The sequence below is a fragment of the Vespa crabro genome, chromosome 3 (assembly GCF_910589235.1).
Source record: "Vespa crabro chromosome 3, iyVesCrab1.2, whole genome shotgun sequence".
Taxonomy (NCBI): Eukaryota; Metazoa; Arthropoda; class Insecta; order Hymenoptera; family Vespidae; genus Vespa; species Vespa crabro.
Genome location: NC_060957.1, coordinates 5,687,536 through 5,713,152, shown reverse-complemented (window position 1 = coordinate 5,713,152; position 25,617 = coordinate 5,687,536). Strand labels below are relative to the sequence as shown.

At 31.9% G+C, this 25,617-nt stretch overlaps 3 protein-coding genes and 1 pseudogene across 12 annotated transcripts; 2 read left to right on the top strand and 2 right to left on the bottom strand.

Annotated features, from left to right (window-relative positions):
* Positions 1 to 93: 93 nt before the first annotated feature.
* LOC124422900 (glycosylated lysosomal membrane protein B-like) lies at positions 94 to 3,588 on the bottom strand. The gene is made up of 6 exons (XM_046959882.1): positions 3,400 to 3,588; positions 2,339 to 2,578; positions 1,965 to 2,168; positions 1,405 to 1,635; positions 1,021 to 1,313; positions 94 to 944 (listed from the first exon to the last, which is right to left on the bottom strand). The coding sequence occupies exons 1-6, from the start codon at positions 3,478 to 3,480 to the stop codon at positions 773 to 775; spliced, it is 1,221 nt and encodes a 406-aa protein (XP_046815838.1). The 5' UTR covers positions 3,481 to 3,588; the 3' UTR covers positions 94 to 772.
* Positions 3,589 to 10,224: 6,636 nt separating this feature from the next.
* LOC124422933 lies at positions 10,225 to 14,967 on the top strand (annotated as a pseudogene).
* Positions 14,741 to 20,417, bottom strand: LOC124422934 (CKLF-like MARVEL transmembrane domain-containing protein 4). Of its 7 annotated transcripts, none has more exons than XM_046960020.1 (6): positions 19,809 to 20,417; positions 17,981 to 18,040; positions 17,315 to 17,471; positions 17,066 to 17,239; positions 16,433 to 16,531; positions 14,741 to 16,345 (listed from the first exon to the last, which is right to left on the bottom strand). In XM_046960020.1, the coding sequence occupies exons 3-6, from the start codon at positions 17,447 to 17,449 to the stop codon at positions 16,211 to 16,213; spliced, it is 543 nt and encodes a 180-aa protein (XP_046815976.1). In that variant the 5' UTR covers positions 17,450 to 17,471; positions 17,981 to 18,040; positions 19,809 to 20,417; the 3' UTR covers positions 14,741 to 16,210. The 7 variants fall into 7 exon arrangements, with proteins under 7 accessions (XP_046815976.1, XP_046815978.1, XP_046815979.1 ...); XM_046960022.1 differs by lacking the exon at positions 17,981 to 18,040 and having other exon boundaries at positions 14,741 to 15,703; positions 16,202 to 16,345; XM_046960023.1 differs by having other exon boundaries at positions 20,261 to 20,413.
* A 1,918-nt stretch (positions 20,418 to 22,335) lies between these two features.
* Positions 22,336 to 25,504, top strand: LOC124422932 (male-specific lethal 3 homolog). Of its 4 annotated transcripts, none has more exons than XM_046960016.1 (11): positions 22,337 to 22,480; positions 22,751 to 22,871; positions 22,930 to 22,998; positions 23,071 to 23,180; positions 23,321 to 23,504; positions 23,566 to 23,751; positions 23,831 to 24,135; positions 24,267 to 24,479; positions 24,593 to 24,792; positions 24,928 to 25,012; positions 25,097 to 25,504. In XM_046960016.1, exons 1-11 carry the CDS (start codon positions 22,440 to 22,442, stop codon positions 25,182 to 25,184), a joined length of 1,602 nt encoding a protein of 533 aa, XP_046815972.1. In that variant the 5' UTR covers positions 22,337 to 22,439; the 3' UTR covers positions 25,185 to 25,504. The 4 variants fall into 4 exon arrangements, 3 of the variants coding, with proteins under 3 accessions (XP_046815972.1, XP_046815973.1, XP_046815974.1); XM_046960017.1 differs by having other exon boundaries at positions 22,374 to 22,416; XM_046960018.1 differs by having other exon boundaries at positions 22,438 to 22,589.
* The last annotated feature ends 113 nt before the right edge of the window (positions 25,505 to 25,617 follow it).

Sequence of the window (25,617 nt, the reverse complement as noted above, 5' to 3'; positions counted from 1 at the left end):
ATTCTTTCTTGTCCTGTGCGGCGACATCTTGGTGACGAATCGATGGTTTTGTGTTATTATACCCTAGATCCAACGAAATAAGGACGATCCATATTATCTTTACGATTTCTTACTCGTATTTTATTTGTTGTTTATTTTTTGTTTGTTTTTTTTTTCTTTTTGGTTTTTAACTTTTTCTCAATCGAATGCAAGGAAGGAAAAATGTTGTATGAAATTTCTGTTAAAGATATAGAAACCATACTTGACTAGCAAATACTCATACTACATCATATGCGATTGAATTACATAAACGATTCTTCTGACGACAAATTTATTAATAAAAAAAAAAAAAAAGAACAAAAAAAAAGAAAAGAAAAGGAAAGGAAAAAAAAGAAAAAAAATTATTAATCTCGTGCGTAGAACAATATAAAAGAGACGCGTAAAGTCTCCTCGCATTTAATCGATGCCTCTCCCTCTCTCTCTTTTTCTCCCTCTCTCTCTCTCTCTCTCTCTCTCTCTCTCTCTCTCTCTCTCTCTCTCTCTTTCTCTCTCTCATCGCTCGGCCGTGCAACTACGCGTCCGTGTAAAAATATCCATATAAACTTGTTTGTTCGTGTGCTAGTATGCATAATTGCAGAGAGAAATCTCGACTTCGGTTGTTCATTGGTAGTACAGTTAGAAATCCTTATAACTATATATATGCATATATGCACATGATACATGTATATATATATATGTACATCCGTCATGTTTAGTCTAGATGGCCTGATTTCTGGCTGACCTTATTATTTGCTCATCGATTTAAATAAGTGTCAGTGTTTCGTTTGGACATGTTACGAATACACATATATAATCCAGTTAGAAACATAATGATAAGAGGAAGACCAAGTCCGATCGAGATGATCATGATCACTAAATAAGAAAACTGCTCGTCTGGTGGTATGCCATATCCAATAATGAAAGTCCTACAAAGCGCGATGACAATTATTAATTTTTACGTATTTATAGAAATTAATCAATTTGAAAGTTTTTATGTCTTACCACGTTGTGTAATGGGTATTTTTATAAAATCCATCTCCTTTTGATCCAATCGAAATTAGAAGCGTTTGAATTAGCAGTTCTTTAGCTTCATTTCCGTAATAACAATAGAGCATAGAGTTCTTGATGGCAGTTATACGATCATTTACATTCGATGATCGATACTGTACTATTTCCGTTGAATCAGCGATATCTCGATTTGCCGATACATAAGACACTGGTCTCCATTGCAAATATGCACTATTGTTTTCTACCTCATCGGGCCTATCGAAGGACGGCATTCTTACTTCGATCATCTGAGATCAAACAATCAATAATCACATATCAAACACGTCGAATATAAATATCGAATTTCAACATGAGAATCTAAATATCTCAAATTCTCACCTCGAATATACCTGGTGTATGTTCGTCATCCAGATTCTTTTTAGAATCGATGATTATCGATTTATGAGGATCACCACCCCCAACGATCATCAATTCGATAGCGAATCTGCTATTAGAGAAAGACTCGTTCGTTTGTATATTATCCAAAATTAAATCTACCAGCGTCGCATTTTCGGTATGCAACATATGCGGTATTGTATCAGTATGATCCATGAAGTAATATCCTCTTAACTAAAAGAAATATAGAAAATAGATCGTTATTTTCTTTACTTACCGATTTTAATGTATCTACGATCAAAAATTTTCTTTCTTCTTTTTCTTTGTTTTTCTTTTTTTTTCTTTTTTTTATTTTCTCTGTTGTCATTTTCATGAAAACTTTTTTTCACTAACAGAAAATTTTTTCCCCACTTATTTATTTGATAAAACAAATGATAAGTGATAAAAATATCAAACTGAAGTTTAAGGAAGATTTTATTCATTCGATCGATGCCTTTGAATTGTAATATTTTGAAATATTCAATATTTTTCTTGTGATCGTTCTATGTAGCAAAATACTTTACCGAAAATTTTATACTCCCGTATCTGGTGATATTCATAGGTTTATCGTTATAAGAGTTACCCTCCATATCCAAACCAAAGGAATCACCGAACATCGAAAAAGATTTGCGCGACCAACGAAAGAATTCTGGCTTTAAGAAGTTTATATTAGCAACGTTGTCTAAATTAATCACTGCCGTATCATTTACATCATTGAATTCGATAATCTGTAAGAAAAATAATCAAAAAAATATTATAATTCGTGACGTAAATCTTGCGTGAAATAAGAAAAATTAAATGTAACATTTATTTTTCAATTGAATTATCATAAATTGCATTGAATTTTAATTTTAATTATTATTGATATTTTAAATAGATAAATTAATGATACTCTAACATTATTTAATATAAATCCAATCGTATAAGTTGGTTTTTCCGAAAATATGATGGAGTTATCTTTTCTCTGAAGAAAATCTTCGCAGATAATATTTAATGTCGTTGAAAGCGACGTCAGCGCCATTAGTATCGATGGTTTACCGCCAAAATCCCAAAGATAATGTAACGTATCGTTCGAACCATCTGCTCTCAGATACATCGTAGTCCAATTTTTGTTTTTGCATCGTTCCTCGAAGTGTAACTGAAGACAAATATATATACATATACGTATATATATATATATATATATATACATATATATATGTATATATATATAGATTTTAGAATCTAACAATTTTATTTGTCATCTTATATAAATTTCGTTAAATCTAATCAAAATTTATTTCCACATAAAATATGAAACGATCGCACAGAGATCGTAATTCATAAACAAACGTCAAGGACCAATAGAAAATCTGAAAACGAAATGGAAGAAAGATGGCGGACGTAAAAAACGCGCTTTTCGAATTTTTCATTGAAGGATCTACAAAGAATTATTATTATTATAAATAATTAACATGAACGCAAATCCACTATAAACTATTAGTTCCGAAAAAGTACTATAATTACATAAATAATTTGTTTTATTAAAGTATTTATCCATGGGTAAATAATCTAATGACGTAATTCAGATTAGATTAACAAACAAAGGTAAAGTGTAGTTACAGATACGACTAATCACATGTCATTTAATTTATTATCGGTTTCAATTGATATATTTCACGTTAAACGAAAAGTGAAAAAAAGAAAAAAGGTTATGGTATACCGCAGATATATCTTTAAGAAAAAAACAAAACAAATGACAGAAATTAATATATCTAAAAATAAATACAATTATAAACACAAAACGATAAAGAATTGATGATTACGAATGGTTCAAAGTCATAGGAGTGAATCATACAAATTTTATTTCCGATCGAGCTTATAACAATGCTTTATGATTAAATCACGTTCCAAAGTAACTTAATAACTTCGTACGTATGTAACTTCCGTAACAAATTAAAGCACCTGAATATTACTTACTGTTCTTTTTGCAGATCCAGCGAAATCCATAGAAATAATAGAAAAAAATAAAAGTAACGATATTAACGGTACACGAGGCATGTTCTTAAAGGAAACAAAAATGATAATGATACACGATGAACACAGTAAAACGTAACAAAAACACACCAACGTCAAGGCAGTAAGCGACTGAGGCGCGATCACACTCGTAGCGACGCACAAAGAGATCAATTTCTTCATCATGGCGATGCCTCGCAATATTGATGATATCGCCATCTTGCGACAGTCCGCTATAATGAATGACGACATGGTAAAGTAAATCACGCTTTTGAAACATTTATCGACTTACTTTCCAGAATCAATGATACACATATTTTGATATCAGATGGTAAGGCATTTCTGTTTGTCAATTTTTTTCCTACTTGATAATCATGTACACGTGGAGACCGATAAAAATAAAATAAATTTCATCTTAAATTTATGTGAAATTATTTCAGTTTTATTCATTTATGAGTTTTGTTAAACGTACATAGACAAACGTTACTTACCACCATACTTACGTACACCTTGTAAGTACTACTTACGTGTATATATATATATGTATATATATATATATATATATACATATATATATATATATATACACACACACACATATATTAAACAACCATAGATATGAAATCATAATTTATGTAGTTTTCATCAATTTTTCTGAAAAAACATGGCCACTGCTATATATGCATTTCGCGCCGAGGGACGGAAACTCTTACCCCATTGACTGTCACATTTCGCCAACGGTGGTAGAGTTACCAAATCTCGACGCAGTATGTGTGAGATCTTCATAGAAAAAAAGCGAGAAAAAAAAACGAAAAAAAAAACAATTTCAAATTTCTGTATGAAACAAATATTATTATAAAATTTTCTAAATGTTTATGAAAAGATAATTATTAAATAGATTATTAAAAAACAATAAACAAAAATGAAATTCAGTATCATCTTATATGAGATATCATCAACTTATTGTCAGTAGTATCTTCAACGACAACGATTGAATTACTGGTCTCGTTCAGGACACCCTGTAGAAAGCATGGAAAGAGAACGTGCAAAAAGAACGTTAAACGTGCAGACTGCGACCTTGACCGAAGCGTTGTCCGCGCGTGAGGCATACGCCGAGTTTGTACAGGACATGTACAGCGAACGTCCCCGACTAACGCTCCAAGAAGACTAAAACGTTCCCTTCCTCGACTCTACGTATACGTCTATACGTGTGTGTGTGTATATACACACGTGCATATATGTGCACAGATATATATATATATATATATATATATATATATATATATAGACATATATAATACATAATATATTCTTTGCAAACGTACAATTTCTGAATGAACGACAGATTTATTGTTTCGTTCTTGATTTATTCGTCGAAAATTGAAAAAAATAAAAGTGACGAACAAATGACGTTACTTTTAAAACGAAGAAAAAATTTTTTTTATTTATTTTTTTCGGCCAATTTTGATCTCAATTTTTTTTCTTCTTTTATCTTATTTTTTTGTTTCTTTTTTTCTTCTTCCTCTTTTTTTGTCAAAGGAAAAAAAACAAAACCGCCGCACCGATACGAAGAGTCATGGACGACAGCAAGTCTTCACGACGTTCGAATGATACGAGTCAATGCCGAAGGTCGTCGCAGGAAGTCGAGATCCGCGGGAGAACGTCGCTATATAACGGGTGGCGAGTTGTTTTAAGAAGGAAACCGGCCTTACCTTCATTGTATTCATATGCGAACAATAATTTCTCTCTCTCACTCTCTCTCACTCTCTATCTATCTCTCTCTTTCTCTCGTTCTCTCTCTTTCTCTTGTTCTCTCTCACTCTCTCTCTCTCTTTCTCTCTCTCTCTCTCTCTCTCTCTCTCTCTCTCTATCTCTATATCTTTTTTGCTCTTTTCCTTAGTCTGTACGATCAAGGCTCTCAAGGTGAGCACTCTCGACGATACCACGAAGGGCAATCGCTTTCCTTCTCTTCTTTATCTTTGATCTAACAATGGCCTTTCTCCTTCCAGACGATCGAATCACCTTCTCATCAACGTTAGTATTAAATCGAATGGAAATCAAATTTTGCCGCCTTTCCTATATCTAATCTGACTTTCTTTTTAAACACACATACACACGCCATACATACACATATATATTTATATATCTTTCTACAAAAAGTTACGCAAAACTACTAAAAAAAGGAAAAAAAGGAAGAGAAAGAGAAGACAAAAAAGAAAGAGAATACAGACCGATATGTGACTGTTATCGTTAATACTTGACGAACATTTTCACGTCGTTCTTCATGTTTTAGAAAGTCGATCAGTAAGCCGGTGAGAGATAAGGGGGGGTGGATTCTCTATTCGTCAGACGAAAGAGTCCCCGGGGTACGTACCGAATGAGAAGAGCCTCCGAAAAAATGATGGGGTGGTATGGTATCAAACACCTTATGATTTTCTCTTTCCCCAATCGACATCCACGTGGGGGTCTAAGACACTCTGTTCTTACTCTGTTGAGAAGCTGTTACGCACTCGAAAGTTACAAAAATAAGCTTGCTTGCTTTCTTTCTTTTTTTTTTCTTTTGTTTTTTTGGTTTCGTTTCTCTTCCAATTTTATTCGTGAGAACACGATTGTTACGAAAAAAAGCCGGTTTTCTTCGGCTTAAATGTCGATGGATTTCGAGGACCAGCACGATTATCACCGCCGGTCTGCCGGCTCTGGAGGACTGTGGGATCCCCGACTGCAACGTAAGTCGTTTCTCCTACGAGCCCGCCCGCCACCATGGCTGAGCAGCCACCGAACGGACGAAAAACGGACAAAGAGTCTTCTCGTAGCGTACTCGCTCGGCCAATGAGAGGACGAATCGACACGATCACGGACCCTCGCCGTTCTCGAGCGCGCCGTTCGACCGGCTACTGCTGTTGCTGTTGCTGTTGTTGCTGCTGAAGCCGGCCGGCCGGCCGGTCGTCGTCAACCAATGTACTTGCTGATACCTATTTTCCTACACTTGCTCTATTGATATCAACTATTGTTAATTCTATTGTTAATTCAACTATTGTAAACTTCTTTTTTTGTTGTTGTGTGTAGTTGCTAAATCGTGTACTTACTGATACGTTCATATTTTTCAATTATTGATATCACTTATTGTCTTCTTAAACTTCCTTTTTTTATTGAGGTATCATAGTTAAAATTAGATTTAGAAATTTTATCCATTTTTACTTTCAATTTTTCTTCGATTCTTTTTATCTTCAGAATTGTTCTTGTCTTTAGGATTGTACAAGTGCACGGTCGCCAAGCAGTGGACTTGATAATATGTTCATATTCTTGCTTCATTAATATCACCTATTGTCTTCCTATTCTTCTTTTTTTTTAGAAATCTAGTCGTTGAAACCAGATTTAGAAATTTTTTTCATTCTTATCTGCAACTTTTCTTAGATTTTTTTCTATCTACAAAATTATTGGAATTCTCTTGTCCTTAGGATTAAACTAGTATACGTTTTCAAGCATTATACTCGGTGATACTTTTCTACACTTATTCCACTGTTATAATTTATAGTCTTTCTAACCTCCTTTTGTAAAACATAAGAGAGTTTCATTAGAAAATATATAGACTTATATATATTTCTTTTTTTTTTGTAATAAAAAAGTATTATAAAATGCAACCCTTAAAAATATAGAGTCAATGACAAATGACACAGGGATACCTATAAAGAATATTGATGTCGTGACCCAGACCTGACATAATAGTTCAGTGGATTAAAATATCTTCAATTAGATCAGATTGAAAATTTTCATTAATTCTTATTTCGAGCTTTTGCATTTTATTAGACTTTATTCTAACTGCAGAATTATATTGCCGGGTACTCCAATAATTTAAAACGAGACTATTCAATATACATACATAGATCTAGATCATTATGGGAAAGAATGGTTGGAATTTGTTGTCACTCTCTGCTTTGAAGTATAATTCTACTGAAAAATGAAGGTAACTATCAAGAATAGTAATAATTATCTAATATCTATCCAACTATGTACATTCTATCTTTTTAAGACAGCAAGTGATCTTATTGCCATAATAACGTTACGAATATCAACATGACGAAAGAATTGCGTTAAAATTCTTATTACGGTTAGCAGCTACGTCTACGTAGCCAGACATGAAGTACAATCACGAGAAAACCAGTTGATGGTATGCGGGAGCAGCTTTGGCTCGAAGGTAAAAGCCGAGATTCAACGCGAGCGATAGACTCGAGCGCGATTCGCTCCGATAGACATTCGTACTCATTACCAAAGCCCATGGCTTAGGAGTGAAGTATTCGTTGTAGCAGGTGGCGTCATGGAACACACAAATACACACTACGTTTTAAACCAGAGATGACGTTGTAACGTTTTGATGAAACTGTATGGTACGGTGTTCCTACGTTTCTAATTTATTTTCCTTTTTCTTTTTTTTATTTTAAACGTGTCCTAAAGTAATGCTTTCTTTCATCTGTTGATGATATAGTTAACAGGAAAGTATTTGGTGAAATCGACATAGTTGATCTATCATAGATTGCGTCTATTAATAAAAAAGAAAAGAAAAAAGTAATTCACAATTGAATTGTATGAAGTAGAAAAAAATTATGCGTTTTTTCTAACGTTATTTTAATCATCTATTAAATTTTTTCTATTAATATAGATCGTATCAAGAAAAAATACGAAAAAATTAATAAATGACTAGTTAAAATTAGTCATTCAAAAACGAACTTAATATTTTTATAAAGAAAAAATGTATGGGGTGGTGCGAATGCAACCGATGCAGTTGGACAGGGACTGCGACACGTACGAGAAGATAAAGAGAAGAAAGAGAGGAAGGAGAAGAGTTTGAGAGAAAGAGAGACGACCACACGACACCGCAGAACCGGTTCCATGGGGGTTTCGCGTAGTGACGGGATTTCGATTCGGTTCATTGCAAGTTTTCAATCAAGTCTTCGACTCTTGGAAAATTCTTTACTCTATCCTTCAGAAAACTTAAACGAAACACTTAGAATCCTTCATTTTCTGTTTTTTTATTAAATGATATATATAAATCTTGTTGATTTTACGATTAGAAAAAGTTTTTAGATCAATGTATCGATGTGATACAAAATCACAATCTTTAAAATATTAAATAAATTTGATAAATATAAAATTTCAGAAATTAAATTTTATTTCGTCGAATTTATATCTGACAGGCTAATACAGCTCGGTCCACAATCGTTTCTTATGAGGTGTCTTGCTTCGATGCACCATCTACTTACTTACCTACCTACCTACCAACCCACCTACCTACCTACCCACCAACCTACCTTCTAACCTACCTGCTTGCCTGTGTGCCTTCTCGCTCGCTTGCTTGCTTGCTCGCTTGCTTGCTCGCTTGCTTGCTTGCCAGCCTGGCTGCATTTTGCCCGCTCACCCGTTTGTATCCACCTATCAACTAGCTTGCCTACCTTCGCGGTCGATTGCCCTGCGAGGATTCCAACTCGCGGAATTCCTCAAGTCGCACATCTTCGTGCATCCACCACTTGCATTTCGCAAGCATTTCGAATATTTTATTGGCGTTACGTTCAAGCTTCTGAAAATTCTATAAGTTTGTTCTATGATGTACAATGAAAATTTTTTATTAATTAAGATGTTATTATAAGACTTCCATCTATGTACCGAACAAATCTGTATTGTTCTAAATAATTCAATTGATAAATAAATTATTATTACTATTATTATTATTATTAATATTATTATTATTATCGATACAATACGAAGACGTAAAATTCTGAAATAAGTCAAATATATTGAATTCTCTGTATTCATTATTTGAATTTAACGAACATTTCAAATATTTTACTGATATATTAAGTTCTAGCTTTTATAAATACTATAAGATTAATCCTCGACGAACCAAAAAAAATGTTATCACAATTAGGATTTGATTATAACATTTTTTAAAATTTTATTAATAAACCATATACTGAACAAATCTGCTAAATAATAAAACTGATAAATGAATTATTATTATTATTATTATTATTATTATTATTATTATTATATTATCTAATACGAAGGCTCCAAAATTTTTAAAAATAGTTACATTAAATGCTTATATTTCAATACTACATTCTGCCTTTATTGAAATAGAAAGGAGTTAATGAATTTCATAATCATAAAAAACGAAATGGAAATATTCCAATAATTCGCGTGTCTCCACGATTTGACTTTCCCTTTCCGTTGAACGACGTTAGGGGATAAGTAAGTCTCGTTCTGGAGTATACTCGCGTTTTCTGTGCAACACCTTCGTACGTGTTATATCGTGAATTGTGAAAGTACAAATTGACTTAAATGCATCTCCCTGTTCTGCATTAAGGTCGCATGAATATAAAGATTAGCTGGGATCACGTTGCGAAGATCGGAACAGCCTTCTTCGACCCCGGCACTGACCTTGAACGCGAGACTCGAATGGTCTCCCTACTCATCGCAGACGGGAATCGAAGTCAGCCGGATCGTCGTTTCTCTCTCGATCGTTTCGAGGATGCTGCACTTTCATTTCTTAAGATTCAACATATAGCTCGTATCTCAGCGAAATTTATATTTAAACTTTACAGGGGGCTAAATCGAAACAAAAAAAATTACAAAATTCATTTTCGATCTAATCTAACATACAAAATAATCCCATTCATCGATGTGAAAAGAGGATGAAAAACAATGATCTATAGCAAAGTTTTCTATAGTATTCAATGCTATAATTATTTGTACAGTTCATGTCACGAGAACGAGCGAAACAATTTCTGCTACCTGATGGAAAGTTGGCCTACGTTAGCCGTACCGTAGGAATTTAAAGGGGGATATAAGTATAAGAACGCGGAGACGGGGAGTCGTTCGCGGTAGTGTCAAGCATAAACGCACCGGCACCACACCCAGTGTGCCCACCATTGCGAAACAAGACACGACCATGCGCGTCGCGGTGATCGTGAGTACCTGTAATATCGTTATATTTTATTTATAACCATTTAACTAACTCAATTAAAACGGTGCCCTTATTATAACGCGATTCTTGTGTCCCTTCAATGTTCGCTATCTTTAATTTTTTATCCAATCCGTTTGCGTTTATATGTACATTTGAGTGTACATTTGAGAAGGTATTCAACATCCCATTCGAAGGAAATTAATCACAATGACGTGAACACTTTTGGAAATCATATACGTACATTCGAGTGGATTAGATTGTGTTAGTCTGAAGATGTTAATTACACTGTGGAAATGTTCCCATCGTCCAACATTTTACAAAAGACACGTTTGTTAATTTTTTCTTTTCAAATTTCAAATCTTATGCATTGATTCTATAGACAAAAGACGATCGAACATAGAAATGAACAAGTGGAGCCCTCTTCGATTCTTTGATCCTAACACCTTACAGTAACAAATTTAAATATTATTCATAGAATTTTCAATAATCTTAGCGTTATATTATTTTATGCAATTTTTTTTTATACCATACGTTCCTGTCTGTTTTAAATTCTAAAACAAGAAATATAATTTAAAAATTCGCGAATCTGTGTGTGCTGAGGTTTTGTGATTCTCTGTAACAAAATTTACAAATTAACTTCATATACGTAGATAAATATGAATGCAAAGAGAAAAAAATCAATATTTAATATATATAGCAATGAGAAAAGAGAATTATTTTCTAAAAATAATTAGATTTATTCAAATATCATGACATCTTTTATATTCCCGCCATTTTGTATTATCATATTACGTAACGATAGATCAAATTACCTGCGTACGATTGGTGATATAAAAATCGACTAAGGGTAAAGCATTGATTTCTAAAAAAAATATATTTACTTACAGACGTTATTCTATAAACGTTATTATACATGAAAGTGAAAAAGAAAAAGTAACTGGCAGGAATAAAAAAATCAAAACGAGATCGGCCAGTAAGATGCATACAAAGTCGAACGCTTTCGGCCAGAGGACGAAAATGTATGAATGCCGGAGTGAAAGCGTCCGTTAAGAAAGTTGTGAACAGATTTTTTATTAATACAATTACTATACCAAAGAAATAGTTGGAGTATACTGTATATCCGGAAATCGGTACATAAAATGTAAAAGAAAAAGAAAAAAAAAAGAAAAAAGATTATATGTTTCTTATTATATACTGTTAACACACTCTTCGATTTTATGTCCCTCTCACCATTTTGATGTAATACTACGTGACTCAAATTCAAAGAGCCGGTTATCTCTTTTCGCGAAACTCAACCTTTCTCTACTTAATTTTCCATGCTTCCCTCGTCGAGTTCTATTTATCGGTTTTACTAAATCACAATGCACACTTTCTCAGTTTGATCCATTTACATTCGAAATCTGAATGTATCTTTTTTAAGGAGAAACGATGTATATCATTTTTTTGTCTTTTTTTTTAATTGAACTATGAAAGTTAAATTTCGAAATGTAATTGATATTCGAAGAAAGTTACTTGTATAATAAGTAACGTGATTCGGGGATGGCTCTTTATCTTATAATTTTAAACGAATTTAATTGATTATGTTAATTTAATAATTCGAAAGTATCAATTATGATATAAAACATTCAAATCGATTAAGAGACTGCTATACTCAATAAGAATGAATTTCTCAATATTTAAATTATATAAGACACATATAGATATATAATATCAACATTCCTCAACTTATTAAGGGTCGCGTTAAAATTTTTAATAGATCGCTAGCTTAGATCAAAACGAGGATAGTGATTAATAAATATCTATATTTTCTAAAGTAATATACAATAACTCCAGTCTATCAGATTCTTAAAAATGTTATATTATAAATATTTGAGCCATGATACCATTACAAACAAATCTATTGGGGCGCAGTATCACTACAAACAAATGTGCATGGCAAAAGAATTGATAAACGCTGGACTAAATATATAATTTCTTTTTTATTTTTTTTTCTTGCAAAGAACATAATCGATGAGATAAGAGCAAGCATATATCAAGTATCGCAATTACGATGAGAAAGTTTAACGAATATATGAAATGAGCAGTACCATGAAGAAAAGAGAAAGTGATTCGACTGGTGGGCCAGACGATGTCATGTAACACATGCGTGTATGGCGACGCATTCTCTTTTATACGCAGTTATAGACATTACCATTTAATCGACTGACATTTAAGTCGATCACTCGTACCTGCAACTTCCCGTATAAAATAACTAGCGTAGAAAACTCGTTGAAGACTGTGGAAGGAAAAAAAGAAAAGAAAAACACAACGGAAAAAGAAAGTAAACGCATAAAAAAAACCACATGAGAAATATAAAAATAAATAAACGTTGTGTTGAAAATATGATATATCTAGAATATTTTTTTCTTTTGATGCTGCGTGCAGTGCTAAGCTATAGCTATCGCATACCTGCAAACTAGATTAACCTGAAATGAATTCTAGTTGCTCGAGGCTGGAAATATTTTCTGGAAAAGAAAAAAGAGAGAAATAGAGAGCGAAAGAGAGAGAGAAACAGAAAAAAATAAAAAGAAAAGCTAATATGAATCGTATGTATATTTGTTTTTTTAATTCTCATCTAGTTGTTGGCGTGCGTCGTTGGACTCGCTTCAACACAGATTACAGATGGAGGAACTGGTGGTAACCCACAAAGAGGACAATTTCCACCAACAGCTATACGATCTGCACGATATCAGAGGTTACCGATAGCACGACCGAGTGCACCTTCGCAATCAGTTTTAGCAAATCAACGAATACGTCGTCCAATTACGTTCAGGTACTATATATGCTAATTAAATTAATCTGAAACAGAATATTATATATATAAAATAGATATAAAAAAATGTACAGTTATCGATATTTATTTATTTATCATTTTTTGTTAACAACCTCATATACATTCGTAAGTTATACTAATATCTCTGAATAAAGAAAAAATAGTAAAGGATGAAATCATTATTAATTCTAATTCCTTTTTATCGTCAGATCTAGAGGAGGAACGGATGATGGTCAAACAACAGGTTCCTTCACAGCTGCAAGACTCAATAGACCAGGCCTATCAACAGTCGCATCAATACAGAATTATCCTCAGCAGGTAAAACCTGTGAAAGAGGATAGCGAAGAGGAAGAGCGTTCACACGAGATATCCCGTGATCAAGAACGTCAAGATGATCATAGCTTGGAACCAGACGAGGATGAGGAAGAAATTAGCGATGAAAATATTTCAAGACCAGCCGGTAATACAGGTCCAAGCGATTCACAAAGACCAAGTGGTCCATCGGCAATATCACAATCGTCTGGCCCAGGACGTCTTTATCAATCGGCATCTCCAGTGCCAACTGGTAGAGGTGCATCACCGCAAGCTCCTGTTTTCCAATATCGAACAACACCAAAACCAACGAAACCAAGAAAACAACCAATCGTTGAGGAGTCACCGTTTAAGGATCAAATAAGAAGACCACTTAAACCATCTAAACCTACACAGATTTATGATTCCCGTGGAAAGAAGCCAGTAGCACAGGTAAGAAGTCGTTAATGATTCAACAGGTAACTATACGTTGACTCTAGATCATTAAATTTTCTTTACATTCTCTTTGTATTTTCATGATGGCACAGATAATAAGACGATATCGTAACGATAATGCCGACGGTTCAATCACTTGGGGCTTCGAGAACGACGATGGTTCTTACAAGGAAGAGATCATTGGCACCGATTGCATAACTCGTGGTAAATATGGATACGTCGACCCGGATGGCGTTAGACGGGAATACACCTACGAGACTGGAATTAAGTGTGACGAGGAACAAAAGGAGGAAGAAGAGGAGAACGGCTTTGTTGATTATCAAGAAAACAAATTAGTGCTACCTGATGGCAAAACCATTGATCTTTCTAATATGGGTAAGAAGCAGACACGTCGTCCTCGACCTACGTATGGGAACTGATAATTCAGATTCTTATACATGCTTAAGTTTTCCCACGAAAGACTATTCGAGAGAGATAGAAATTAGTATCATTCAATCAAACGCTTATGAAAATAGAAAGACTAACTACTTGATCGATTTTTCTAAGACTATACTCTCGACTTTTCTTTAAAAATCCAACGTTGTAACTCTAGAAATAACACGACGTATTTTTAAATATATATTATATACATACATATATACATACATACATACATACATATATATACACACATACATATATATATATGTACTTTTATAAAAGCCTCTCTTGCTATCCAAGCATATTAAATCTGTGAAAAGGAAGGGAGAACGAATTGTGGTAGAGAAAAAAACGTGAAAGGATGCGTATTTACTCCTTTAGATTTAAAGAAGTGTTTTTATCTGTTTGATTTTATTTTCGTCTATTTATATCTCTTCCCCTTCTACACTCCGCTCAGCCGGCATACACGCATTCACGTCGCTGAAGATTAATAAATTAGTTATTTAGTTTAATATATCTACGACGTATATATATATATTTATACATATGATGTACCTGTATCGAGTCGATCGAATAAAAATTAATAAAAATATAATTTACAATGCATTTTACGCGCACAATTTTAACATGATCGTATGAATCACGATATGAGTAACGTGAAACGATTAAATAATTTATTCGTAACAATTATCTATATATATATATGGATTATTTGGTCAACGTTTTTTTTTATATATGATTCACATATTTTACGTAAATATTCACTATAAGGCATCGCCTTTTTCATAAAAATGCTAAGCGTATTTAAAATATTTTCTTGACAAGTCCAAACGATGGCCCATCAAAATGCTGATATGATAAGGCATATCGTAAAGCAACATTTAGTTCTGGTTGACCTCATAAGCGTAACATTTTACGATATGCGGCGAAACTATCATAATATATATATAAATGTATACATACATACATATATACTAGACGGCAGCCCATAATGCAGAGGACATATTTGAAAAAGTTTAAGTATACGATGAGTATAAAAAACAAGGATATGTGTTCGTTTGTATGATATACGTAAATGTTCGATTTTATAAGTATTGCTTTAATAAACAATGAACAACGATCAACTCTACTGATTTAAATAAACAATATTAAATATCATCTAAACATTAACAATAGATGGTCGATATTATCGCTAAACTTAATTACTTGTGTTCCCCACGTTCAAACATTTATGAAAAAACGCGAATTTCTTTAAAAAAAAGTTTGGTCATCGGTAAGTTCCGAGGTGTCGCCGCATTTAATAATAATTATTCTTTTTACGTACGCGGAATCTGAAGGTAGAAAAAAAGATATATTAATAAAACAAATAAAAGTTAGTCTTGGATATATGTTAAGAATACTAAACTCATTCCATTTGTAAAATTAATAGTTAATTTTTTTTTTAAATAGATATTTAAATATTATATACTATTCTTGAAAACTTTCAAGGAATTAAAGGCTTTATGTTCAGACATCTTACAACAAAGAGAAACGGAGAAATAAAGAGCTTTGTGTTTGTATACTCGTTTCAACTATACAACATCGAACAACGCGTCGTCCATATCATTCTCATCAGATACGACTAAGGAGATTCGAATGAGATAAATAAATGATCGATATAATAATAACTTATTATAGCCTAATACTAATATCGTGTAAAATTAAAAAAAAACATTTGCTTCAATGATGATCATTCGCGAATCCAATATAGATCGTCCAAGGAGATTCATATTGAACTGACTTCATATTCTTCTTTCGTCATCAACTATTACAGATATATTAATATATACCTATAAAAATTAATATGCGGGACTGGTAACGGTTGAAACTTGTTTTGGCATATGTTGACCCTGAGCCAAAGCTCCGCTTTTCGCTGCAGTGAACTTCAACCAAGCGTCATAACCATACGCTACCATGGCACAAAAACCAAAGAACTGTAAATAAGAAAAAAAAAATGAGTAACGTAGAAATAATCTGTTGATTTTTTGAATACTTTTTATATATATATATAAATTTCCCACCGCTGCAACGGCGAAAGATTCAGAAATCCGGCCATAATCAGCTGCTAAGGAAGCAGCCAGAAGATAGAACGCCGTCCAAATCGAACAGAATATGAATTCCTGTAAACAGAGATTGATGTGAAGAAAATAAAATTAAAAAAAGGTTATTTCAATTTTATCTATATAAGAAGAAAGAGATCATCGATCTCTTAATTATCAAAAGTAAAATGGCATAATATATTTTTGTTTATTTAAATTATATAAAAACAATATTCTTTCCTTTATTTTCTCATAATTATACGTCTATAAATACTCTGTCTAAACTTTCCAACATGTATTCACTTGAAAGATCACTTTAAGGAAAGAGAGAGAGAGAGAGAGAGAGAGAGAGAGAAAGAGAGAGAAAGAGAAAGAGAAAGAGAGAAAGAAAGATAAATATGATTGGTTATGGAACGTTTCATACGAAATATTATTTTATTAAAACCGTAAAAACGTCGATAACCTAAATGTTTTGATATGAGACGTTGTAATGAAATAATGATAACGAAAGAATAACTTTCTCTCTTCTTTTTTCCCTTTTTTTTTTTTACGAAGTTACAAGTAATTTCACTAAAAATATCTTTTAAAGAAGAATTAATGAAATACAAGGCTTACGATTTTTAACCATGGAATTCTGGAAAACTTCTCAACAATATGGAATAAATAAAGAACAAGAAGAACACCGGTGAACCAAAAGCCACCCATAGCCACGGTATTGAACCATCCTCCTCTACTGTGGCTGCTATAAATCGACACAGTGATGCATATGAATCCCAAGAGATTTAATATCTGAAAAAGAGGAAACGGTTAAATGGGCGGAAAAATTTCGCTCGTTCTGTGCATACGTAGGCGTATTATACTTACCACTTGAATAATTTTGAGAATACCCGGTAATGTTCTCACATAAGATGGATCAAATCGTACATTAGGTTGAATGGTGGTCGTCGAAGTAGTGACGGTGGTTGTTGTCGTATGTTGACCCGGAAATCCTTGATCCATTCTTTCTGTTTATTTTTAATATCTATAAAGAAAAAAAAAAAAAAAAAATTAAGAATCGAACAGTAATATGTAGGGGAAGTGGGTAGAAAGAAGCGAGGGACTCAATAATATTACGTATTATCAAAAACGAAAAAATTGATATTTTAATGATTTCAATGATGCAACGTTTACAATTTGTGTTATCGATGAAATAAAATCGTGTAAATTGTTCAACGTGATTATCCTAATTACGTAGCACCACCGACATTAAAAAACTAGTTACTACGATACGAATTAATGCGTTCCGTCACTAATAAGTCTCAAGTGCTACATGGAACGCAACAGTATATACACGCACACACACATGTATATATTTTTATATGGAGTGCAACATATATATATATAGGAGTGATCATCACGTAGGAGTCCCCTCTGCATATTTCAAAATCTAATCGATTTAAAAATTTAAAGAAAAAGTATAAATAAATTATAAAAAGTATAAAAATAAATTTACGTGAACAAAAAATAAAAAAAATATATATATATACATACCTATAATAAAATTCTTTTTAATAATCTCTTCAATTGATCACGTTACACGATTTCCACTGTCTATATTTATATACAGAATAAGACACCATATTAATTTATTAACAAAGAAAATAAGTAATAAAGAAATAAAAGAGGACCGTCGTTTTTTAGTCGTTCGATGTCTCGCTAAGATAAACGTTTGAGAAAAGGCGCGACGTGAGGCGGATTCGTCGGTCGATAGGTAAAGTGAATTAAAGATTAGAAAGAAAAAGCTTTTTCAAGAATCGATACATCTCGCCTCGTCCTTTCGTTTGACGTAAGTAAGTATGTACATACATACATCGATAGGATGGTTCTGACAGCGATCGACGACGAAAGGACACGAGATGAATATGAGAAAACACCGCCCAGATCGATTACGTGCTATCGTACGGGCGTAAAAGGCGTAAGCGCGTTTGCGTCGATGAGATAAGGGAAAAGGATCAACAATGGAGCACGCCTAATGAGATATAGTTAAGTAATCATTAATTAAATGTTGCTTAAGAAAGAAAGAATAATAAAAGAGAAGGAGAGAGAGAGAAAGAGAAGGAAAAAGAGAGAAGAGAGAGAGAAAGAGAGAGAGAGTAAAGGAAACAAAAAAATGGATAGAGAACGCTTGAATGTCGGCCATTTTTCTTTTCATTTTCTAACCAATCGTACGACAAATATATTGCGCGCCAATTTCAACCAATAAGAATCTTTAATTGATATTTACATTATTACGAGTCGAAAATAAAAGTTGCATCGAATTTTTTTTTTTTATTAACATTATGTTTTCAATTTATAATGCTTTCAATTTATGTCCAGTAAAAAAAATATAAAATAAAATTTAATATTGTGTTATGAAGTTATATAAGTTAAAAATAAGAAATGACGAGTACGATCTGTGCATTATATTATTGGAAGATTGCCGTAACACGTAGCTCTTTTATGTAGCGCACGCACGACACACACACACACACACATATATATATATATATATATGTTATGAGACATGCGCATTAACGATGACGCTATGTGTATCAAATATAACGTTTGAATGCGCTTAATGATCTTCGATCAATCAAATGTCGTCCAATCGTGGACACTCGTTTTGTAACGTATGTAATTGTAGTATTAAGAATAATAAAAAGGAACTTTGAAAATATGCTGAAAATATCTTGATGATCCTTAAATTTATCGATTAAAACTGTGACTCTATTTAAGTCTCATAAAATATTATTGTAAAAAATCGTAATACTTTTGTTCACATGTAAATGTAAGTAAATACATGCACGCATATTTAAAAAAAAATCGATGATCAAACCGAGTGTGTTATCTAAATGTGTCACGCAAGACTTTTTTAACACCGCACAATTTTGGTACGAATATAATTATGATAATAATGAATAAACGACATTACATCGATAAGGATCGTATCGAATTGTATAATAAAATCAAAAGAAGGTTATTTCAATGGATGACGTAGATGAAACATTCAATAAGAATGGCCACTATCGTATATCGTATGTAATACAAAAGAAACAGTATACGTTTCTAACGAATGAAAAGAAAAGAAAAAGAAACGAAAAAGAAAGAAAAGAAAATAAAATACAATGCTCAAGACGCATGCCACCAAGAACGAATATTGGAAATTTATTACACTAGCGAATATTGGAAAGTTATGTCGCGCATAATAGATCAAGAAAAAGGTTACGACTAAACGAAAAATCAAGAGACGAAAATACATTTGTATGTGACCCTACCCACCGCTTGCGACCATACAACGGCGGTTGAAATAGATCTGCATGTTCGAATAACAAATTCTTACCTGCGACGCGATTCAAAAATCGCTCCTTCGTCTTCTTCGTCTTCGTTAATCGTGCACACTTCCTTTCTTTTCCTTTTCTTTTCTCAACGTCGATAATAACAATAATGATGATTATGATGATGATAATAGCGATGACACAGATTTTCTTTCTAAGTCGTAAATTACGATGAAAGTTACAGGCTCTGAAACGGTGTCCTACTCTCCCAACAACTACCTGTTTGCCCGGTGCAAATTTATTGACGACAAATCTATTGTAAATAATACTTCGAAAGTATCCCACCCAATAATGGGTTTCATCGATAGTAACAATTTTTTATATTTTCAATGCGATTAGATTAAACATCTCATATTCACTTTCGTTTTCTCTCTCTCTCTCTCTCTCTCTCTCTCTCTCTTTCTCTATCCTTCTCTCTTTTTGTGACATCAGCTATCTTGTCATATAACACGCATACGTTACACACGGCGAAACAAAAGCGAGTTTCTGGTCGCGTTAGGTTTTCGAGTCCCGTCGTCTTTTCTTTTGCCGTTCTCTTTCTCTCTAATGTGGTCCCACGTTGTATATAGGTATAGACCACTACTATGCGACGACGCGACTAACGAGTTTACGCGCACGTAAAGAGTACCAGGATATATTTCCCCCACTCTTTGTCCTCCTTTTGCGTCTACCAATTCGCGTTCACACATCTCTCTCTCTTTCTAACTTTCTTACTCTCTTACGTACTCCGTCGGTAAGCACTGAATTATGACGACTCAAAAAGAAACTCGAGTTTTTACAAGACTAATCACATATTATGTTTTTATTTTCTTCGCTTAAGACTGCTCTTCACCACTGGTATTATAATAGTTTACGGCAACAATGAAAATATATGTAATTCTTGACCAATTTTGATGAACAAGATCTCATTTTAAAGATGAAAGTTTAATTGAGGACATGGCTTTTTCAAACTTTGGAAAAAACTTTTTTTTTTTAAATCATGTAAAAAAATTGTTTTTTTCGACGATAGTTTATGCATAAAAATAAAGCATTTAAAAAAAAAATTTGTAAGAGCCATATCCTCGCTTAAACCTTCGTCTATAAGATAAAATATTGTTGATCAAAAACGTTCAAAAAATATGCTTGGATTCGCTGTTGACATAAACGGTGTTTTCGACATTTTTTGTGAAAAAAGTTTCGTATAGTAGCGCCCCTTGAACTTTGTGGCAAAAGAGAAGAAGCTCCTACCAAACTACTGACTTTCATATAAACACTAGAATGTGTTTTGTTACCGTGAAATAGAAGATTGCTTCCTTGTTTGTTTGGATAAATCGATGCTCAGATTTTCAGATTCATTCAAAATTGATCCATTTGCGATGTTCATATGATAACTTATTTATGTATTTTAATGAGTTCAATCTTTCATGCTAATGAAGGGTCTTCGGAATAATATATAATTCTAGAATAATTTCATAATAATTTAAACAATGTATAATGTACACGGAGTACAATAAATTAATATCTAAACAATAATACATTCGTTTAAACAATACATAGCTCATAATACACGTTAAACATAAAATAATTTTAACTTAATATTTAAACAAAATTAAATTGTGATCACTGGATCTTTGACTACATTTAATATTAACGAAAACGAACATTCGACTGACTTTAATATTTATCGATCCAGTCTTCTGTTGCGTTCTGACTAATAAACATCGAAACTTTTTTTTTCCAAACTTTTCGAATTAAACAATTAATACTTTCAATAATTTTATAATTATTAAAACAATGTATAATTCATACGAAGTACAATAAACTAATACTTAAATAATAATATATTAGTTTAAACTTACATACCTTGTAACACATGAAAAATATGAAAAAACTTTAATATATCCATACATGTAAACATAGACTTCGGAGTCGTTGCGTTCTCCTAAAGTCAACGAAAACGAAATCTCTATTTAAACAATAATACATTCGGTTAAAAATTTCATAGTTCGTAACAATCATTAACTATAAAATAATTTTAATCTATCTACATCTAATGTTAAAACAAACGCACACTTGATTGCCCTTGATAGTTATTAAAGTAGTTTTCTTTTAGATTCCGACGAAAAAATGTCATAATTTTTTCTTTCTATACGAATGTTTAAATAATTAATACTTGTAACTATTTTATAATTATTTAAATAATATATGATGTACACGAGATTTTTTAACTTTTATATATTATATTTTATTTGTTATGTATTTTATCGCAAGTAATATCTAATTAACGACAGTTTAAATACGCTTTAGCTATTTATATAAGTTTATGAACACTTACGAAAGTTTGTATAATTAACAAACATTTTTCAATTAATTTATCTTCAGAGAAATATAATCTGGCATATGGTTTTGTTTTGCTTTTGTCAGATACACTATTATTTTTATTACATGTAAAAATTTCTAAAAGACACTAACTTGACAATCAAGTTATGCATTGAAGGATATAACCTATATAAGTTATAAACCAATGTAATAGGCATATAATATCGCATTTGTAGTTCATATTTTGTCCATACATGTCGCTGAAGTCATATACGCTACGAACGAAAGGTGGTGAACACCTATAATGTGTATTCTGTAAATGTCATTGCACGATATATATGTCTAAATATATTATATTTTGGTTTAAATTTCATTCAAGGTTAGATTATAATTGTGTATTAGTGAAAGTTTTTAATTCTCCGTTAACAATCATTTTGCCGTGTCAGAAGATACAGAATATGTATTTGCGTTTTGTCACTTGTTGAAAAGTTAGTTATTATAATTATTCATAGGAATTCTATTTTTGGAAATTATCTACATTTGTAATTGAAAAAAATGCATATTGATTTATTTCTCGAATAAGTTAATAGGTTATGGTTGAACAGTAAACTAACGTTCTATCAATTTTTTAAACGATATTTTTGATTAGACTAAACGAGTATAACAGTATGGTTTCGACGCGTGGACCAAAATTTAAATTTTGTGATGGTGAAAAAGTGCTCTGTTATGAGCCTGATCCCACGAAAGCTAAAGTGTTGTATGATTCTAAGGTAGGAAAATCCTTATCAGAACATTTTAAATATATAATTTGTATATAACTATTTGTAGGTCTTAGACGTTATAATTAATAAAGATCAACGTGGAAGAAAAGCAGTCGAATATTTGATACATTTTCAAGTGAGAAACTTAAAATGTTCATTACAACATTATTTGTATTTTGTTGTACCTTAAGATGTGTGTTTTATATAGGGATGGAATTCTTCATGGGATCGATGTGTAACAGAAGAATATGTTCTAAAAGACACGGAAGAAAATCGTCAACTTCAGAGAGACCTTGCACAAAAAGCTCAACTTCAACTGTATATATCTACTACATTAGAAATCAACATTTTTAATTCCTTAATATTTATCATAAATATTATTTATGTAGATCTGAAATGTAGTTGTAACTTTTTCACACTCTTCAAAATTTATTCAAAAATTCATCTATCTGAATAAGGGGAGCCTACTTATATCGCCGAGAACGTAAGAAAAGAAGTCACAAATTATCAGATCGTCTAAACGAATCAGAAAATCAAGAACCAAGACGGAGAGCACGAAGTGGTGGCAGTAGAGCTACTTCGGCTACTACTGGATCTTCTGAAGATGGTAGTTCTGGGCAACAGGCTGATTATGACACAGAGGTATTCTGTTATTTTTGATAACAATATTGTTAAACTGATAAATATGTTTTACATCTTACAGGAAGTTATTACAGAAGAAGATAGTGAGAGTAGTTCAGACTATGTTGGTGAAAGTAGCGATGATGAAGGCAGTGGTGGAGGAAGTCAGTCTGGTGCAAGTGTTAAACCAGGAGTTGATCTTGATATAGGTACCACCCTGAAAAGAATTTTGGATTTAGATCATGATTTAATTACTAGTAAAAATAAGGTGATACCTCCATTCATATATTCTCACATACATATTTCAATTATATTTATCATTTTTAAAATCTCTGAACATCTTTTAGTTGGCTGTATTACCTGCACAACCAACTGTTTCAAACATTCTGGAATCATGGGTTCAGCATTTTACTACAACTCAATTAACAAATATTCCAGACAAGCCACAAAGAAATAAAGCAAATAATTCCATAGAAAAAACAATAAATGAAGTAAATATATGCAGAGAAATAGCAGATGGATTACGTATATATTTCGACTTCACATTACATGATCTTTTACTGTACAGACAAGAAAGGGAACAATATTGTACCTTGAAATCTTCCTTTTTATATGCAGAACAGGCACAAATGATAAAAGAGGAATCAATTGAGTAAGTAGGATAAAATTGTCTCAAATTATATTAATTATATAGAACATATTATATTATATTAAACAAAAAGATATTAATTATGATTTCAATTATTTAAAAAATCTGATGTATATATTTGATATTATCCTAAGAAATGCAGAGATTTCAATCAAAGAAGAATTTGAAGATACCGAATATGCTCATTTGCCACCATTTCAAGAACATGAACAAGACATGGAGTCTACTTCCAAAAATACAATAAATTCTAAACGAAGATTAAGATCATATAGAGTAGGTTCTATCGACGAAAATAGACAATTACGATCTTTTGACGATCTTAAAACGGATCCAGGAAATTTATCAAGGTATTTCTTCTCATTAGTATATTCATGCGAATATATATATATATATATATATATATATATATATATATATATATATATATATATTTTCATTGGTTACAAATGTTTTTTAATAGCATAGCAAGTACAAGCTCCAGATGTTCTAGTCCACGTGGTGTAACATTGAGAATGCCTATTATTACCTCTGCACAAATTAATGCTTTACTACAACAATCGAATAAATGGAGATTAATACCAGATACTTCGATTTGTGGTAGTAATAATACTCCAAATCCTTCTACATATTATGGCGCTATTCATCTTACACGACTGTTTGGTGTGTTTATCTATTTATAAAAAAATCATTTCTCACACAAATTGAAGTATTTTTATCAATTAAATTAATTTCCTTTTTTATTTTCTTGTTTTCTTTTTATTTTTTTTATTTATTTATTTATTTTTTTTATTTCAGTAATACTACCCGATTTGCTGCAATCTGCTGATATTCCAAATAAAAAATTAAAACTTCTAATGAAATATTTAGATATGTTCCTCAGGTAATTTATGAAATATTAAAATGAATAAGGCGAATAATAATATTAAACAAGAAAGATATATCTATAATATATATTTACTTACAGTTACTTGGAGATGCATAGAGAGTGGTTCGGAGAACAATTCTACATGCAAATAGATAATCAATCGATGATACAAGCAAGCAGTTCATGATATAGATAAGCTCGATATATATATTTTTTAGTATGCATTGACATTAATATAATATAATCTTATGAGATATTATATATCTGTATATTTGTATATATAATATCAAAGCTTATCAATTCCAAATAAATAATTTTTGTGATATAATATTTTTGTTATGGTATTATATGATAGAAATATTATATGAAAAAATGAGTAATTAACCAATTAAAGTTGTAAGAGAATTTTTATTGATATTATATGTAGCATGTTTTTACTATCACTGAGATATAAGATAAATAATTATATAACTGCTGCTCATGATAAATGAGTCAGTCTAAATCCCATATTTTGTTCCTACATTATTCATAAAACTTTTACCAAAATTATTTTTCAAGGAAAAATAAATATATTTATTCTTGAAAAATAATTTTGATCTAATTCTTCATATAATGATAAT

What these genes read in the sequence shown, in the direction of transcription:
- LOC124422900 (XM_046959882.1), bottom strand. Translation starts at nt 3,480, where the DNA reads ATGCCTCGTGTACCGTTAATATCGTTACTTTTATTTTTTTCTATTATT. An exon ending in CTGGATCTGCAAAAAGAACA is followed by an intron (nt 2,579 to 3,399) that starts GTAAGTAATATT and finishes ATTTGTCTTCAG; the next exon opens with TTACACTTCGAGGAACGATG. An exon ending in AATACCCATTACACAACGTG is followed by an intron (nt 945 to 1,020) that starts GTAAGACATAAA and finishes CGCGCTTTGTAG; the next exon opens with GACTTTCATTATTGGATATG.
- LOC124422934 (XM_046960020.1), bottom strand. Translation starts at nt 17,449, where the DNA reads ATGGATCAAGGATTTCCGGGTCAACATACGACAACAACCACCGTCACT. An exon ending in TTCTCAAAATTATTCAAGTG is followed by an intron (nt 17,240 to 17,314) that starts GTAAGTATAATA and finishes CCTCTTTTTCAG; the next exon opens with ATATTAAATCTCTTGGGATT. An exon ending in AATCTTTCGCCGTTGCAGCG is followed by an intron (nt 16,346 to 16,432) that starts GTGGGAAATTTA and finishes TCTTATTTACAG; the next exon opens with TTCTTTGGTTTTTGTGCCAT.
- LOC124422932 (XM_046960016.1), top strand. Translation starts at nt 22,440, where the DNA reads ATGTCTAAATATATTATATTTTGGTTTAAATTTCATTCAAG. An exon ending in ATAAAAGAGGAATCAATTGA is followed by an intron (nt 24,136 to 24,266) that starts GTAAGTAGGATA and finishes TATTATCCTAAG; the next exon opens with AAATGCAGAGATTTCAATCA. An exon ending in TCATCTTACACGACTGTTTG is followed by an intron (nt 24,793 to 24,927) that starts GTGTGTTTATCT and finishes TTTTTATTTCAG; the next exon opens with TAATACTACCCGATTTGCTG.